We start from the raw sequence: 20,072 nt of genomic DNA, 5'->3' as shown, positions 1-20,072 counted from the left end.
TAGAAGGGGGTGATGGGGAGAGGGGTGCACCTTTCAATTACATACTATAATTCAAATAGGAATATCAGCTGTAGCTTTAGCAATTGAAAGAGTCCTCACTAAAATCCCCATTTTGGCTCAATATAGAAAAACCCAGGGCTTCCCTGGTGGCGCAGTGGTTGAGAGTCCGCCTGCTGATGCAGGGGACACGGGTTCGTGCCCCGGTCTGGGAAGATCCCACATGCCGTGGAGCGGCTGGGCCCATGAGCCATGGCTGCTGAGCCTGTGCGTCCGGAGCCTGTGCTCCGCAACGGGAGAGGCCACAACAGTGAGAGGCCCGCGTACCACAAAAAAAAAAAAAAAAAAAAAAAAAAAAGAAAAAAAAGAAAAACCCAGATTATGATCAGGGGAAAATTGTCAACTAGATTCACTTCTCCCTTTGAATGGGATACCTAGTAAAGAGGTCTTGACTCTAATATTTGACTTCACTGCTTTACTTTACTTTCACTGCCTTACTTTACTTTCACTGCCTTAAAAGCTCTAACAAAGAGCTGAACCTTGTCTCTCAGCTATTTGAAGGAATGTTTGGAGAGAATGGGGTTAGAGGCCCATAGGTTGTAATCAAGGAGCTAGGGACAATTCACAAGAATATTAAGATTGGCTCAAGAGTTGTTTCTATGATTTAGCCACCCCCTAGGAGAACACAAGATTTTCTAAATAGTTGTTTCTAAGGTTTAGGCAGCTACCCCCAGGAGTCTCTCTGATGGTGAGATCAAATTCTAGAGCCAAAACATGGCATCATGTTTTGAAAGAGCATGGTTTTCCTTGTTGATACCAACTTCAAAAGTTAGGGTTGTCTCCAAGTATACTAATTTCCCCTAGTTACCCATCAGATACCTACCACTCATCAATTTATATAAACTTTTATGAAGCTGATTATGTCTTCAGTCTATACCAATTCTGGGGGGTAGTAAGTCTCATAAGTTTGTCAGCCACTGTGCAAAAGCAGGGCTTCATTTTAGTTGCCTTAAACTATTTTTCACTTTCAAAGAGTTTTCTAGTCCTGTGTATTGCAGTTTGGTAAACAATACAAAGCTAACAAGATATATAGCCTTCATATGTTTATAATCTTGGATTATAGCCCCTTTCAGTTTTTGTTTTTCCTGCTGAAGAGGCCTCTCTTTTTGGTTCGCTTTGGGTATATATATATATATACACACATACACACACACACACACAAACAACAACCACCTTGTCAGGTTGTGAGAACTAATTGACTTAATTACGGAAGTATCTCACATACTCTAAGGACTTAATTAACATCAGCTTTCTTCCTCTCCCGTCCTTCCTCTTAAATCTTAGTGATATGTTTTCTGACATATGGTGGTAAAAATTACACAGACCTTAGGGACAGACACACCATGGTTTTGTTCAAAAAGAGGAAAATGGTTTGTTTCCAGTCCTCTTCTTGATAATATATACTTAACATTTCATTGATTCTTTCATCTTGGGGATAAAGAAGTACACAGAGCAACATTCCTTGGGGAATTATCTTTGTCTACTTTCCCGGTTTAAAATGGATAGTTGAGATGTCATCATTCTGTATGTATCATTTGGATTAAGTATAGCCCAATGCCCCCATGTTGTCAGGGATATTCACAGAGGATGCTGAAGCAGAACAGAGATGCTTTACTGTCTATATGGTGGCTAGGGATTTGTGAGACAATTTTTCACTGGCTGGGGAAGTGGTAGGGTTTGTCATAATCCCAGCTTGGTTCCCTCAGAATCTATTTCCTTTTGTTTATACAACCAATAAGACCTCTACCTCATTAATATGATGTTGACTTGATTTATCTTAGTATTATAAAATTTTAGATTAGAAAGAGCCCTTGGATGTCATTTGGTCCAGCAGGCTCCATGATGAATAAATCTGCTTTGCATTATCCCTAACAATTGGTTACCCAACTTTCATTTGAACACCTGAAGTCACGGGAAACTTATCAACTCTCGGGGAGTCCATTCTATCGCTGGATAACTCTGATTGTTAGACACACCTTTGTCATATTAAGCAGAAATATGTTTCCTGGTAACACCCTCCTGCTGATCCTAACTTTTTTCCCATGGAGAGGAATCATATTTGCTTAAAAACATAGAGACTTGTATCTAGACATTTAAAGATCTCTTACAACTCAATAATAAGACAAACAACTCAAAAAAATTAGGCAGAAGACTTGGACACTTCTTAAAAGAAGATATACAGATGGCAAACGAGCACCTGAAAAGATGCTTATCATTAGTCATTACAGAGGGTAAATTAAAACCATAGGAGATACCACTTCATACACAAAAATCCTGACAACACTAAGTGACAGTGAAGATACAGAGCCACTGGACCTCTCATATCACTGATGGAGATATAAAATGGTAGGACTGCTTTGGAAAATAGTTTGGCAGTTTCTTATAAAGACAAACATAAAATTACCACACAACCCAGCAATCCTACTCCTAGGTATTTACCCAAGAGAAATAAAAACACACATTTCCACGAAGACCTGTACATGTGTATTCTTATCAATTTTATTTATAATAGCCAAAAACTGAAAGCAACCCAAATGCTCATCAGCTGGTGAATGAATAAGCAAACTGTACTACATTTATTATATAGAACACTACTCAGCAATAAAAAGGAACAAACTACTCATACATGCACTGACAAGGATGAATCTTAAATGCATACTGCTAAATGAAAGAAGCCAGATACAAAAAGCTTTGCATTGTAATATTCAATTTATATGACATTCTGAAAAAGGTAAAACTATAGGGACAGAAAACTGATTATTGGTCACCAGGGTGGAAAGTCAGAGAATTCTGGGGAGAGGCGATATTTTGAGGGTAATGTAAATATTCTGTATCTTGATGGTAGTGGTGTTTACATCATTGTATACATTTGTCAAAATTCAACAACCTGTACACTAATAAGGTGTGATTCTTATTGTATGTAAATCATATCTCAACAAACCTGACAAAAACAAAAAACAAAGAGATTTAAAAATGGGCCTTTTCCAAGGTAAAGTGATGCAGCCACAAGCCAAGGAACAAAGGCAGTCACTGGAAGCTGGAAAAGATAAGATCCAGAATCTCCTCTTGAGCCTCTGGAGGTAGCATGGCCTGCTGATGCCTTGATTTCAGAATTTTGCCCTCCAGGTCCATGAAAGTATAAATTTCTGTTGGTTTATGTCACTATGCTTATGGTAATTAGTAATGGCAGCCTTAGCAAACTAATATACTCGCTATACTCAGTTTTCTCATCTGTAAATGGGCATATGATAATACTTACTTTATAGAGCTGTAAATGAGAATTAAATGAATCAATATACCTAAGGCACATTAGAGCAGTAGCTGGCACACATTAAGTGCACTTGAAGTAGTATTTATTATGACTCTTTAATAGTTAAGTGACATTAGTTATCTTTAGCCTCCAGTCCCTTCACCTGTTAACTGATAATAATCAAAATATTTAGTTTAACACCCAAAGAAAATAAATAAGTAAATAAGAAATTAAATAAATAAGAGATTACATGGGCCTTTTCCCTTGATGTCTTTTCATCGTAGATTTTATAACAGTTAGCTATTTATTCTTACTTCCAGTCTAATATTCTTATTTTCCTCATAGCCACATTTAAATGTGTTAGAAGTTATAGGCTGTATGACTGAAAACAGTGTTGACAGGTACACAGCTAGGGTAGGAAGCAAAATCATGTCTCTGAAACCTAGCATTGGCTGAACTCTGGATGATCTTTCCTCACACACATAGATCTCACCATTTTGGCTCCATACATTCCTGCACCAAATGGTAGCCAGATACAAGTGGGGGCTGCAGGAGACATATTGGGAAGGGCACAGGAGCATGGAAGTTCCAGCCCAGCTCACTGGGGAGGAGCAAATTGAAGCTTGGGAGAGTCATATCTTTGAAATGGTACATATAGATGTAGCTATAGCAAAAGAGACTTGTCAAAATGTAAGGGAGGAAAATCACTTTTTAAAACATTTATCAAGTGGTGTGTACTATACACACCACTGAATCTTGCTTCATCCTTAACCTCTGCAGTGACTACAAAGGACTTACACTTTCTATTTTATCCACTTCTATACTGTTTGCATTTTATGAGGTTCTATTACCTTTATAATCGAGAAAAACAATAAAGTTTTGTTTTTTAAGTTCATCATTGAGGAATGGTTAAATAAATCATAGTATCAATATATCCATGCCATGGAATAATTTGAGGTCATTAAAAAAATGAAATATGTTTGTATATACTAATATGGAAAGACCTCTATGATATATTATTAAGTGAAAAAAGTAAATCATAGGAAAATATGCACAGTATCATCCAGACTAAAAAACAACCAATCCTAAACAAATTATACAAATCCATAATCATATGTTTATATGTAAATACAGAGAGAAAGATCTAGAAGGATACAAATCAAACCAAATATACTAGTTATCTGTGAATAGGCATTGATAGGGGAGGGGGGAGTGTGAGGAGGACATTATTTTTTATCTTACATATTTTTGTTTAGTTTAAATTTTCAGTAAGCATTATTTTGGTAACAAAATTATATTGATATAAATCAGCATATTGATACTAATGATTATAATTATATATAATTATTATAATTACACTAATATTAACATCAACATAATATTCTTTTAGAAGTTGGTTAGCCCATAAAGAGAGCTTTTGTCTGGTTCCCAAATCCTCATTACAAAGTAATTTTACAATAATAAATATAAAATAGTGTATTATACCCATGCACTTATGGTCAATTAATCTACAACAAAGGAGGCCAGAATATGTAAAAGAATGAAATTAGAACATTCTCTAACAGCATACACAAAAATAAACTCAAAATGGATTAAAGACCTAAATGTAAAACTGGATACCATAAAACTCCTAGAGCAAAAAATAAAAAGGCAAAACTCTCTGACATAAATCACAGCAATATCTTTTTGGATCCGTCTCCTAGAGTAATGGAAATAAAAACAAAAATAAACAAATGGGACCTAAGTAAACTTAAAAGCTTTTGCACAGCAAAGGAAACCATAAACAAAACAAGAAGTCAACTTACAGAATGGAGAAAATATTTGCAAACAATGCGACCAACAAGAGATTAATCTCCAAAGCATAGACACAGCTCATAAAGCTCAATATAAAAGAAAAACCCAATCAAAAAACGGGCAGAAGATCTAAATAGATATTTCTCCAAAGAAGTCATATAGATGGCCAAAAGGCACATGAAAAGATGCTCAACATCACTAATTAGAGAAATGCAAATCAAAACTACAATGAGGTATCACACACCAGTCAGAATGACCATCATCAAAAAGTTTACAAAAATAAATGTTAGAGAGGGTGTGGAGAAAAAAGAACCCTCCTACATTGTTGGTGAGGATGTAAATTGGTACAGCCACTATGGAGAACAGTATGGAGGTTCCTTAAAAAACTAAAATTAGAGATACCATATGATCCTGCAATCCCACTCCTGGGCATATATCCAGAGAAAACTCTAATTCGAAAAGATACATGCACCCCAATATTCATAGCAGCACTATATACAATAGCCAAGACATGGAAGCAACCTAAGTGTCCATCGACAAATGAATGGATAAAGAAGATGTGGTATATATACACAATGGAATACTCAGCCATAAAAAAGAATGAAATAATGCCATTTGCAGCAACATGAATGGACGTAGAGATTATCATACTAAGTGAAGTAAGCCAGACAAATATCATATGATATTGCTTATATGTGGAATCTAAAAAAAATGATACACTTGAACTTATTTACAAAACAGAAACAGACTCACAGACATAGAAAACAAACTTATGGTTACCAAAGGGGAAAGGGTGGAAGGGATAAATTAGGAGTTTGGGATTCAAATATACACACTACTATATATAAAATAGGTAACCAACAAGGACCTACTGTATAGCACAGGGAACTATACTAAATATCTTGTAATAACTTATAATGGAAGAGAATGTAAAAAAAAGTGTATATATATATATATATATATATATATATATATATATATATATATATATGTATAACTGAATCTCTTTGCTGTACACTTGAAACTAACACAACACTGTAAACCAACTATATTTCAATAAAAATGAATATAAAATGGAGAAAAGACAGTCTCTTCAATAAGTGGGGCTAGGACAGCTGGACAGCTACATGTGAAAGAATGAAATTAGAACATTTTCTCACACCATATACAAAAATAAACTCAAAATGAATTAGGTGAATAAACTCACCAAAATGTAACTGGTAACCATAAAACTCCTAGAAGAGAATGTAGGCAGAACACCCTGACATAAATCATAGTAATATTTTTTTGGATCTGTCTCCTAAGGCAAAGGAAACAAAAGCAAAAATAAACAAATGGGACCTAATTTAAATTATAAGCTTTGCACAGCAAATGAAACCACCAACAAAATGAAAAGACAACCTACTGAATGGGAGAAAATATTTGCAAATGATAAGGGGTTAATATCCAAAATACATAAACAGCTCATACACTCAATATAAAAAAAAAACCAATTAAAAAATAGGCAGAAAACCTGAATTTTCATTTTCCTAAAGAAGACATACAGATGGCCAACAGGCACATGAAAAGATGTTCAACATTATTAATCATCAGAGAAATTCAAATCAAAACCATAATGTCACCTCACAACTGTTGGAATGACTATCATCAAAACGAACACAAATAACAAATGTTGGTGAAGATGTGCAGAAAAGGAAACCCTCATACACTGCTGGTGGGAATGTAAATTGGTGCATCCACTGTGGAAAACAGTATGGAAGTTTCTCAGAAAACTAAAAATAGAACTACCATATGATTTGGCAATTCCACTCCTGGGTATATATCCAAAGAAAACAAAAACACTAATTGAAAAAGATACGTGCACCCCAATATTCATAGCAGCATTAACACATATATATGGAATTTAAGAAAAAAAATGTCATGAAGAACCTAGGGGTAAAACAGGAATAAAGACACAGACCTACTTGAGAATGGACTTGAGGATATGGGGAGGGGGAAGGTAAGCTGTGACAAAACGAGAGAGAGGCATGGACATATATACACTACCAAATGTAAGGTAGACAGCTAGTGGGAAGCAGCCACATAGCACAGGGAGATCAGATCGGTGCTTTGTGACTGCCTGGAGGGGTGGGATAGGGAGGGTGGGAGGGAGGGAGATGCAAGAGGGAAGGGATATGGGAACATACATATATGTATAACTGATTCACTTTGTTATAAAGCAGAAACTAACACACCATTGTGAAGCAATTATACTCCGATAAAAAAAACCCAAAACAACATTATTTACAATAGTCAAGATATGGAAGCAACCTAAGTATCCATCAACAGACGAACAGATATAGATGTGGTATATATATATATATATATATATATATATATATATATATATATATACACACACACACACACACACACACACACACACACACACTGGAATACTACTCAGCCATAAAAAAGAATGAAATTTTGCCATTTGCAACAACATGGATGGACCTGGAGGGTATTATGCTTAGTGAAATAAGTCATCCACAGAGAAAAACAAATACTGTATGTTATCACTTATATGTGGAATCTAAAAAATAAAACAAACTAGTGAATATAGCAAAAAAGAAACAGACTCACAGGTATAGAGAACAAGCTAGTGGTTACCAGTGGGGAGAGGGAAGGGGGAAGGGGCAAGATAGGGGTAGGGGATAAAGCGGCACAAACTACTATGTATAAAATAAATAAGCAACAAGGATATATTGTATAGCTAGTACAGGGAATAACTGAACTATAAACTGAGCATAATCTATAAAAATTTTGAATCACTCTGTTGTACGCCTGACACTAATATAATATTGTAAATCAACTATACTGTAATTTAAAAAAAAGGAAAACAAGAACAACAACAAAATAAATTGAAGATTCCCTATACAGTATGGAGGTGAGTATAAAAGATCATATTGTGGCCCAAACTTTTTCTTCCCAACGTCCTCTCACCCTGATGGTGTCTAATATATCACCAATAAATTAAGGTTAGTATAATTTTAAAAAGTGACACAAAGCAGAGTTTTCAAATGGAAACCTGAATAAGTTATTTTATTAGTTTGCTAGGGCTACAATGAAAAGTACTACAGACTAAGTGGCTTAAACAACAGAAATTTTCTTTCTCACAATTTTGGAGGTTGGAAGTCCAAGATCAAGGTGTCGACAAGGTTGTTTCTTCTGAGGCCTCTCCTCTTGGTTTGTAGATGGTGATCTTCTCCCTGTCTCTTCACATGGTCTTCTCTCTGTGTGTGTCTTTTTCCTAATCTCCTCTTCTTATAAGGACACCAGTCATATTGATTAGGGCCCATCCTAGTGACCTCATTTTCATTTAATTACCTCTTTAAAGACCCTGTCTCCAAATATGGTCATATCCTAAGTTACTGGAGGTTAGGATTTCAACATATGAATTTTGAGGGGACACAATTCAGCCCATAACAGTTCTATTATTTAGGAATTGCACCTATTTCTAAAAAGGTAAATAATTACAATCATTTTTAACTTTAAATGGGAAACTAGAGAATTTAGTATGCAAAACATTCAAAATACAAATGAATTCTCAGATAATGAGTTAAACGTTTGCTTAAAATGATTGATGGCCCTTTTTGAAGATGAACAACTGTGGTCAATACATTACTCTTGATTATATGTGGATTGCCTGACAGATTGTGCCTAATCTCATTTCTAAATTCATCCCTTAGCCTTACCAATCCTTGGACTCTACCAAATTTTTAACCTCTAGTTTATCCCATAGCCTCACTTTAGGAGTAGAGGAGGGAAGACCTTCTACTCAAGATCTTCAAAATACAGATAGTAAGATGCTGAATGAGATCATCCATGCAAAACACTCTTATGAAAGCAAATATTGTGTTTTCTAGTACGGTCTATGGAAGAACAGACGGCCTCATGCCTTAAAGAATTTCTGAGTCCTGTATAATCAAGGATGACATAATATATAATATTCTGGACTGTGGTTCAGATGATCTGAGCTTTAGTCCTTTCTGTGCATTAGAATCAGCATGACTCGGTCAAAATATTTTACTTCTTGGGGTCTCAGCTGTTCTACTTACAAAATATGAGTGCAAGGATTTTTGACAATATATTTGCAAGGGTAGTAGTTGGAATTATAGTCCTGAAATATGTTATCCTTCTTAGAAGAAAGATCTTTTAGGTCCTTTCCAATGTTAATAATAATAGTATCTATTACTACTTATTTTGTACTTATCATATGCCATGCACTATGCCAAGAGACTTACATACATCATCTCATTTAGTTCTTTAAACCATGAAAGGTAGGTATTGTTATTCCCATTTTACAGAGGAAGAAAGTGAAACTTAGCTTAAGTTCCCCAAGGTCATATATATAGTAAGCGGCAAAGTCAAGATTTGATCCCTGGTACATCTGACACCAAAGTCTGCTAATTTGCTACTTAACAGTGCATTAGAGATTGAAATTTATCAGGAAGTGTATTAGTTTCCTAGAGCCGTCATAACAAATTATCACAAACTGGGTGGCTTAAAACAACATAAATTTATTCTCTTACAGTTTTGGAGGCAAGAAGTCTGAAATTAAGGTATAGGCAAGGCCATGTTCTCTCTGAAGGCTCCAGGGGAGGATGCTTCCTTGTCTCTTCCTAGCTTCTGGCAATCCTTGGTGTTCCTTTGTGGCAACAAATCTCTAATCTCTGCTTCTGTCTTCACATGGCTGTCTTCTCTCTGTGTGTATCTGTGTATCCAAATTTCCCCCTTCTTATAAGGACACCAGCCATAGGGTCCACCCTAATCCAATGTGACCTCATCTTAACTTGATTGCATCTGCAAAGATCCTATTTTTAAATAAATTCACATTCACAGGTTTTGGGTGGACATGAATTTTGGAGGGACACTCTTCAACCCAGTAGAGGAACCATTAAGCAGACAAGAAATGGAAAAACTTTTGCAGTATGTCTGACTATGGTTTTCCTAAGCTGTGAAAAATAAATAAAAGGTTACGTGATTTGAGGCTTTCATTTCTTTGTCCCTTATATTTTCTTTGCTTATGCCAAATAATGTTCCTACTGGCAGTCATATGTTGTACTGTATTCTAAGTTAATAGTGTAGTATAATTTGAAAGAAGTCACAGATTCACATGGTTAGAACTGACTTCAGATACTAATTAGGCCTGTTGGTCTGCTTCTAGGCAAGGCTCACTGATTCATGCCAGATAGTTGGGTGCCTGATACTTCCTGAATAGTTTTCATGGCATCTCCTAGTAACCTGCCCTAGTGCTCAGAAGCTCTTTTCAAGTCTAACTTTCAAACTTCTGGCTACAATTGAATCTAATTTTAGTTTATGGATTCTACTGTGTTGAGAATCCTGACATATAAAAAAATGTTACAATGAGATTGTTAATACTTAACATTTACAAAGCAGTTTAATGCTACATATTTTACTCCTATATACTTTTATTCCTTCTAGCTTACAGTAAATCTGTAAGATGTTATTAAACTAGCCTTATTTTACAGAAATTGAAGTTCAGAGAAGTTGAGTTACTTACCAAAGGTCATAGAGCTAGTAAATGATAGAGCTGGAATTCCAACCCACATCTTCTGTCCCTAAATCCTGTGCTTTGTCCCATTACACCCCACTTCAGAATAAGAAGCAAAGTCTAATCTTATTTTTTTAGTGTTTTGATAAATTTAAGAGCTATCAGGAGAGAAGTGCTTTGGAATTACAGAATTCTAGAGTCAGAGGGACCTTAAAATCATACATTGTGGTAACAGTTTCCTAAAGAGTTCAAATTCTGGTAACTGGATTGATGCTATTAGAAAAGCTTTGAACTGAGTTTGGCTTACAAATGTCACTCTACACTGCTGTGGTTGAGTTCATTGACAACACACAAGAAATGAAAATATACTACTTTGGACACTAGAAAAATGATCATTTGAGCATCAATTTTCTGAGTAAGGAGGTCAACTAAGCAAATGAGGGAGTTGTACACTAAAAAGTAAAAAGAACAAGTACAGGTTTGCTTAACAGCATGGACTTTGAAATCAGGTAGTTCTGGGTTTGCATCCTACCACTTACTAGCTAGATGACCTGGGATAAGTTACTTAACCTCTCTAAACTTCAGTTTCCTTCTCAATAAAATGGATATAAGAATGTCTACATCATTGTGTTGATGTAAATATTGAAAGATTATACCCACACACACACACACACACAATACTTAGCAGGGTACTCTGCACAATAAGTTGTAGTTTCCAATAATAATAACAATAATATTGTCATTATTCCTATTATGGTGGAGCATCATCTAGGCCCCCACCCAACTTATCTTGAAAGGTTATTGTGGAAAATGACATTTATTTATAAATACTTATATATGTATACAGGAAATGATCTCTGACTTTAAGAACCATCCATAACAATAAGAGGCAACTCAAGACTTGCTCTAAGGCTGTAACAAAAGTAGCAAACATTTATTAAGTCATCAGTATGTGCTTTATTCACCACTGTTCTAAGGGCTTTACATGCATACCTCATTAAATTTTCATAATAACTGTATGAAATAGGTATTATTATTATTTCTATTCTACATACGAATAAAGTGAGCACAAGGAGTTCAAATAATTTACTAGGAAGTAGTGGAGCTAGGATTTGAATTTAGACAGTTCTCATACTTTTAACTACAATGCTCTACTATCTTCCCACCACTCTGCTCTATTGTCTCTAGAGCCAACACTTCTGTTAAATGAGTAATAGCAAACTGCAGCTTTAAAACAGCATAATATGAAAGTTATGTAGTTAATGAATTACAACAATTCCCATGAAGTGAGAATTAAAAGTGGCTATATGAATACTTATTGTTATACCTGATAAAATAATGTGAAACTAAAGGTTTGTTAAGACACATGTTTAGCTTACACATTTTTTAATGAAGAATGCCTCAGTCTATTTAGAATGGTAGTATAAATTGCAGATCAATCCAAGATGGGGGTGAGGAGTGAAGAGTAGTATAACAAATATATTGGAACTGTGATGGTGAAGGACTTAGCCCTTAAAAGCCCTGCTGTGGGGCCCTTACTCCATGCCTTGAAGAGGGAATGAATTGGGCAGAAAGGCAAGGTACCTAGGACAATAGTGATGAACCAAGAGAAAGCCTAGGGTTAGTATGGCAAACAGAGTGGCTACCTGTGCCCTTTTCTATCATAAATCCTGGTAACTTCAAATTCCTGTCCTACAGCCAGAGGAGCTATTTAACATATGTTCTGCTCTATCTCTGGGTAAGCTTCCTAAAAAACATTATCCTAAACTTTCCACTAACCTCAGTGTATTCCTGGGAGAGTTGCTCAATTTTTAGGCTTTAATGTAATTCACTTTTAGACAGAAAGAGGGATGCAGTCCTGACCAAAACAATTTATAATACCCGCTTACCTTTTTCTGCTGGGCTCAAGACAGTCACTGTGAAAAGAGAGAGAAAGGTCAAGATTAGTGATACTTAGAAACATTATTTTTCTAATGCATTTTTCCGTAGTGTCATTTTTAGTAATTTATTCAATGATACTTTAGGAAACCACCAGCCTGCTAACATAACAGAAGGCAAGGATGATTAAATTCTATCTTTTGCTACCTTCCTTCATTTTAAACCTTGAATAAGAATTTCTACTCATTCAACAAATACAAGGATAATCTGACTTTAAAAAAGCCAACAAATGGGAAACACTCAAGCTATATAACATGGCAGTAAGAACTTAAAAGATGATAAATTAGGAGATGACTATTCATTTTCCCAAAGTATTCACTGTAGAACATCTTTAAAAACCAAGTTTCTCTTGTATATTTAGAGGCAATATAGTGTAGAGGTTGCATGCGAGCTCTGATGTCAGATTTTCTGGGTTAAAAGCCCAGTTGCACTATTTTGTGACCCTGGGTAAGTTCCTTAACTTCCATAACATTGCCTACCTCACAAGGTTACTTGAGAATTAGATGAGTTAATGTATGTAAATGCTGTCTAGAATAGTATCTAGCACGAGGCAAGTACTTAATGAATATTAATTATTATATTTGAATGAAGATTTCATAGAATATTAGAACTGGAAGGGACTTTAGCGATTATCTGGTTCATCTGTCTCATTTACAGATGGGAAAAATGGACTAGAGTAGTATCATATGATTTGTCCAAGGTCACAGAACAAGTTAGTGGTGGAGTTGGGACTATATTCCAGTCTCCAGGACTTTTTCCATGTATTATGTCTACCTTCTCCAATCATTCCTTGTTGGCTTACTGTGATATATATGTAACTTCTGTTCAGAATGTCATTTGTACAAAATGGGGCCTACCTGTCTTTACTCACCACCAACATCTGTGTGCATCTGTACTAGGTGCTAAGGTAAAGTGAAATTATAAGGCATAGATCTCAATCTTGAGAAGCTATTAAATTAAAGTAGTTTTCATACACATTGTTAAACTCTTAAGGATCAGAAAAGGGGAAAAATCCAAACAGAGAATGAGACTATACTCTAGGGGTTATTTCCTCAGGTTCTTCATTAGTCATAACTTCTCCTCTTTATTTGTAGGTCTATTTTGTTGAGTCTTTAAAAAATGCTCCTTGTAATGATCTTTTGAATGGACTTTGTTAAAACTGTTCCATTTTGTCTGTGCTAAAAATCCGACCAGATGATGTCCTCTTTTTTCTAATACACTGGCCTGGAGATTGATACCAATTTCTTTTTTTTTTTCTTTTCAGTTAGAGAATCCTGGTTAAGAATGATTGACAGAAGCACATCCTCTACTTTGACAAATGGAAGTGGAAACAAGAAGTCTTGATGGGTCAACATGGGACTTCATGATTTTGCACATACATGTTGTGTGACTACATCAGTCCCACTAGGCCCTGAATTGGGTTAATAACATCTCTTTAAAATGGAACTAGAGAGAGCACAGTTGCTTGGAGAACAATATTAATAAAGAGTAGCTGACAAATTGCTGTTTGGTATATCTCCTTCTACCTCTATTGATGAACAATTACTGCAAAACAAAAAGTGGAGATCCTAACTCCCATTTGCTTGGTCACTTGCTAGAGCATTTGTGGGTGAGGGAAGGAGAACATCCAGTGCTTTGCAGATATTGGAATGAGACAATGTATATAACAGAAAAATGGGTGGGGACCTGTGAAGTCTCTAGGTGGGGGATAGATGTTTTTAAGTAATTTTAGGACCATCATGTGCAAGTGGGATTGGTTTATATGATCCAAGAACAGAGGGCAGAAATAGAATCAATGAGTAAAAACTGCAGGTCAACACATTTCAGTTCAATAAAAGAGAAGATAATGATGATGATGATGATGATGATGATAACGATGGGCAGCCAGACTGGCAGCATTGGGAAGGAATAAGTTTCCCATTATAAACACTTGGAAATGTCCTGTAGGACATTTAGACATTAGTTAGGTATTGGACTTGACTTTTAAAGTCTTTTCACTCCTAAAATCTATACGGAGTCAATAAGTCTAAGGGAAAAATATTTGCTTGTAAAATTCCCTGTTAGAAGTTACATACTTCTGAGAAAAAAAAAGTGGTCTTTATTCTAAAACATTGTGGCACTTATCTTGGTAGTTCTGCCTTTCCTTTATTTTTCTAATATTGCCTTTTGCGTTATTAAAGGAAAAGACTAAGATACTTCAGTCATATTTAAAATGAAAATGACTAAACTTTTCTAAAATGAATCCTTTCTCATGAATCTCTTGGGGAAATGTACACTTAGCCATACAATGGGTAATTTGTCATGCATGATTATAGAGTGATGTGGTGATATGTGTAATTATACACCTGCTCTGTTCCTTCAAATTTTAGCTCACTACCCAGCAAGTTAAGTGACTGGGGTTATCATCAAATAGCTTTTTTTACTCTCTCCTCTTTTCTTTTACCTGTTTACTGACTCTTTGCAACCAAGTATGGAGAAAAGGTATGGAAGGGTAGAATATATGCAAGGGCTTTTCATCAAAGACAGCTAGTTTCAAACGAAAGCATATATCATGACTTCCTTTAAATAGACACATTTTAGAATTCACAGAAGGGTATTGGTAGAATAAACGTAATTTGGGACTATATGCGGATGGTCAACAATGTTAGTCCAAGGACATGGAAGAAATTCTACAACAGTGCTGTCCAAGAGAAATATAATACAAACCATGTAATTTAAATGTTCTAGTAGGAACATTTTTTAAAGTTAAAAATAATAAAAAAGTGGAGTTAACTTTAATAATATATTTTATTTAATCCAATATATCAAAAATATCATTTCAACATGTTATCTGCACAGATTATTAACTATATATTTTGCATACTTCTTTTTGCATTAAATTTTTGAAATCTGGGCATATTTTAAGTTTTCCAGCACATCTCAATTCAGATGCCATATTTCATGTGTTTAATAGCCACATATGGCTAATGGCTACCAAATTAGTGAAGCTCAAAAGGACTTGTGGAAGGAGAGTGGGAAGGCTGAAAATATGAGTCTAGTGAGATGAGTGCTTAGTTACACCATGAAGTTCTCTTTTAATTGATGACTCATTTGGGAAGGGAGTTTATTGCAGTGATGTTTAGCAATCATCACTGATGAATATGGTATGTATTCATATTCTGGCTCTGTCACTTACTTGTTCTGTGATTAATTATTTAATCTCTTTGTGCCTCAGTTTTTTCATCCATAAACTGAGGATAAATTAATTTATGTTATAAGGTTGTTATAGGAACTAAATTATAAAATACATGTAAAGTACTTGGGTGCCTGATACATAATAGGTAGTTAATTATTGTCAGCTATTTATTATTTTTCTGAAAAAGGTAAACTGTTCAGTGAGCTTAGGTTTTATAATAGTTTGGGACAAAACAAGTCTTATTTTTAAAATTATTTATGATATTGATCCCAAAGTTAAATAGGATGGTTTTAAAATAATGTATTCAATGTCAAAATGAATATATTTGATACTCACTTTTTCCAATAGATGTTTCTTATACTTTAGGTTAGGAGAGAGAATAGAATTTGAAATGGAGAACCTAGATACATTTCTCATTATGTTCTGCTTGTTGAAAGCCAACTAATCATGCCAGTCTTCATGTACTCCTCTGAAAAAGTTACTCATACTAGCCATTCATTTACTTTTTCAGCAGCCATTCCCAAATCTAGATGATTTTAATACCCATCTAAGGAACTGATAAAAATATAGAGTCTAGGGCCCCCTTCATATAACACATCTCTGGGTGGAGGTGTAGGAATCTGTATTACAAAAAACTCAGCAGGTGATTATGATTATCAGCCAGGTTTAAGAATCATTGGACTTATTTTAGATGTTTCATATGATACTTAACTACTCAGATGTGATGCTTTTGACTGTTTCATATATGGATGAGTTATAAAACTATTTTAGATATAAGAATACCATGATTCATATAGGCTTAAATGGATAGCTTTTACTTCTATAGAAATTTGGTTTCTAGAAACTGTTCCTTCTGTTTTTTGCCTTATCAGTTTTCATGTCTTCTGACTCTCTTTGAAGAAATTCTAGCTTCTCAGTAGAATTATTTCCTGGACCTTTTAATTTTAATTTCAAAATGGATACTGTTAATCACCAAAAATGGCAGAGTAGGGAATTCCAGGCTTCTGTCCTTTCCTAAAGGCCATGAATGAAGTGGCAGAAACTGTCAGAATCAACTTTTGCAGAACTCTGGAAACTGAAAGTTGGGATCTTGAAAAGAAAACAAAATTTACAAACATTTAACTAGACTGGACAAGAAAAAAGAAGGGAAGACTCAAATTACTAATATCATAAATGAAAGTGGAGATATTAATACAGAACATTCATAAATGGAAAGGATTATAATAGAATAGCAGGAACAATTTTATGCTAACAAACTGGATAACCTAGATGAAATGGATAAATTCCTAGAAACACAGAAACTACCAAAACAGACAAAAGAAGAAAGAGAAAATCTGAGCATATTTTTAACAAGTAAAAGATTGAATCAGTAATCAAAACCTCCCAACAAAGAAAAAAGCCAAGACCAGATGGCTTCACTGGTAAACTGTACTAAATATTTAAAGAATTAACATCAATCCTTTTCAAACTCTTACAAAAAATTGAAGAGAATTCATAAACTTTGTCCATCCACATTTATATGTTTTCATGCAGTTCTTTGGATAAGTGGGGTTAATGTTATTTACTGGTGATAATAATCAAGACTAATACATGAATCTTAAAAATGATTAAAAACCAATAGCAGGGCTTCCCTGGTGGTGCAGTGGTTGAGAGTCCACCTGCCAATGCAGGGGACACGGGTTCGTGCCCCAGTCCAGGAAGATCCCACATGCCGTGGAGCGGCTAGGCCCATGAGCCATGGCCGCTGAGCCTGTGCTTCCGGAGCCTGTGCTCTGCAACGGGAGAGGCCACAACAGTGAGAGGCCCGTGTACTGCAAAAAAAAAAAAAAAAAAAAACAACAACAAAAAAAAACTATAGCAGAACATTTGTGTAGGCTTAAGGAAAACTTCATTATTATTTAGAAAAACTAATATGATCAAATTTGATTTCATTCTAAATCCATTCACATTATCATAAGATATTATATTTGTCTATGAAAGAAAAAGAAAAGCTGCTGGATTTAAGTAAAGAATCATCTTACCATTAAATAACAACTTAAATAGAGCAAATTATATAAATTCTGGCTAGTGGTGAGGGGGAAGTTTCTACCAGCTGAGCAATAAAAGACATTATTCTGCCATTTGCTACAACATATGTGTTCCAATGCTAACTATTAAAATCTTGATTATGATTTATGTACAGCCATTTCAAATATAAAACCCCATATTAAACAGTAAGTTTGTGAAAGCAAGCTCAAGTTCCTCATTAAAGATTATTTTCAAAAAGTTAAAAAATTAATTGAAGAGAACACTTTCTAACTCATTCTATGAGGCCAGCATTGTCCTGACACCCATGCCAGATAAAGACATCACAAGAAAAGAAAACTACATACATCTTTTATGAATATAGATGCAAAACTACTCAAGCAATTACTAGCAAACCAAATTCAACAGCATATTAGAGGATTACACATCATGATCAAGTGACATGCACCCAAGAAATGTAAGGGGTGATTCAACACATGAAAATCAATTATGTAATACAGTACATTAACAGAATGCAGGAAAAAATCCACACATTCATCTCAATTGATGCTAGAAAAGCATTTGACAATATTCCACACACTTTCATGAAAAAAAAATGCTCAAGAAATGAGAAATAGAAGAGAAGTTCCTCAACTTGATAAGGGGCATTTACGGAAAACCCACACCTAACAGTATACTCAATGGTGAAAGGTTGAAATCTCCCTCAGCTAAGAAATAGGGTCAGGATGTTGATTTTCATCAATTCTATTCAACATTGTACTGACAGTTCTAGCCAGTGCAACTAGGCAAGAAAAAGAAAAAAAGCATCCAAATTAGAAAAAAGAAATAAAATTATTTTTATTTGCATATAATATGATTCTAGGTATAAATAATTCTAAAGAATCCACCAAATAAAACCCTCTTAGAACCAATGAACAAATTCAAGCAAAGTTGCAGAACACAAGATCAACACTCCATATCAGTTTTATTTCTAAATACACTAGCAGTGAACAATCAGAAAAGGAATTAAGAAAGCTATTCCATTTATAATAGCATCAAAAAATACTTGGGAATAAATTTAACCAAGGAGGCTCAGGACTTATATGCTTAAAATTCCAACACACTGCTGAAAGTGACTGAAGACCTAAATAAGTGAAGAGATATCCTATGCACATGGATTGGAAAACTTGATTTTAAGATGGCATTCTCTTCAAAACAATACACAATTCAGTACAATCCTTATCAAAATTCCAATGAATATTTTGCAGAAGTGTAAAAGCTGATCCTAAAACTCATATGGAATTGCAAGAGACCCTAGCCAAAACAGTCTTATAAAAGAAAAATAAAGTTGGAGGACTCACACATCTTGACTTCAAAATTTAAAACAAAGTTATGGTAATCAAAACAAGTGTGGTACTGGCAAAGGAACAGACAAACGAATCAATGGTATGGAATTAAGAGTACAGAAATAAATCCAGAGCTCTATGGTCAATTGGTTTTTGACAATCATGTCAAGGTTATTCAATGGGGTAAGGATAGTCTCTTCTATAAATGATGCTAGCACAACTGCATAGCCATATGCAAAGAATGAACCTGGACTCCTCCCTCACACCATACACAAAAATGAACTCAAAATGGATCAAAGACTTAAATGTAAGAGATAAAACTATAAAACTCTTAGAAGAAAACACAGGGGTAAATCTTTATGACCTTGCATTTGGCAATGGGTTCTTAGATATGATACCAAAAGCATAGGCCACAAGTAAAAAAGTATAGATAAATTGAACTTTATCAAAATTAAAAACTTTGTGTATCAAATGATGCTATCAAGGAAGTGAAAAGGCAATTCACAGAATGGGAGAAAGTATCTGTGAATCATTTATCTGATAAGGGTTGAGTATCCAAAATACATAAGGAAATCTTATAATTCAACAACAAAAAGATAAATAACCCAATTAAAAACGTGCAAAGGACTTGAATAGACATTTCTTTAAAGAAGATATACAAATGGCCAACAAACACATGAAAAGATGCTCAGTATCACTAGTCATCAGGGAAATGCAAATCAAAATCACAGTGAGATACCACATCATACCCACTATGATGGCTATAATTAAAAAAAGGAAAATAACAAGTTTTGGTGAGAATATGGAGAAATTGGAACCCTCCAACATTACTGATAGAAATGTAGATTGTTCAGCCATTGTAGAAAATAGTTTGGAGGTTCCTCAAAAAGTTAAACATAGAATTAACATACAGACCAGGGCTTCCCTGGTGGCGCAGTGTTTGAGAGTCTGCCT

General features: G+C 34.8%; 1 protein-coding gene across 1 annotated transcript in view; it reads right to left on the bottom strand.

The window, feature by feature from the left end:
- The window catches only part of ZDHHC15 (zinc finger DHHC-type palmitoyltransferase 15), a 131,425-nt gene that overhangs the window by 107,599 nt on the left and 3,754 nt on the right, over positions 1-20,072 (bottom strand). The window contains exon 2 of the mRNA XM_060087758.1: positions 12,545-12,571. Coding sequence (XP_059943741.1) covers positions 12,545-12,571 — 27 coding nt within the window. The remainder of the gene's footprint in view (positions 1-12,544; positions 12,572-20,072) is intronic.

The sequence above is a fragment of the Mesoplodon densirostris genome, chromosome X, assembly GCF_025265405.1.
Source record: "Mesoplodon densirostris isolate mMesDen1 chromosome X, mMesDen1 primary haplotype, whole genome shotgun sequence".
Classification (NCBI taxonomy): Eukaryota; Metazoa; Chordata; class Mammalia; order Artiodactyla; family Ziphiidae; genus Mesoplodon; species Mesoplodon densirostris.
Note: the sequence above shows the minus strand (reverse complement) of the source record. Positions and strands in the feature narration are given on the sequence as shown.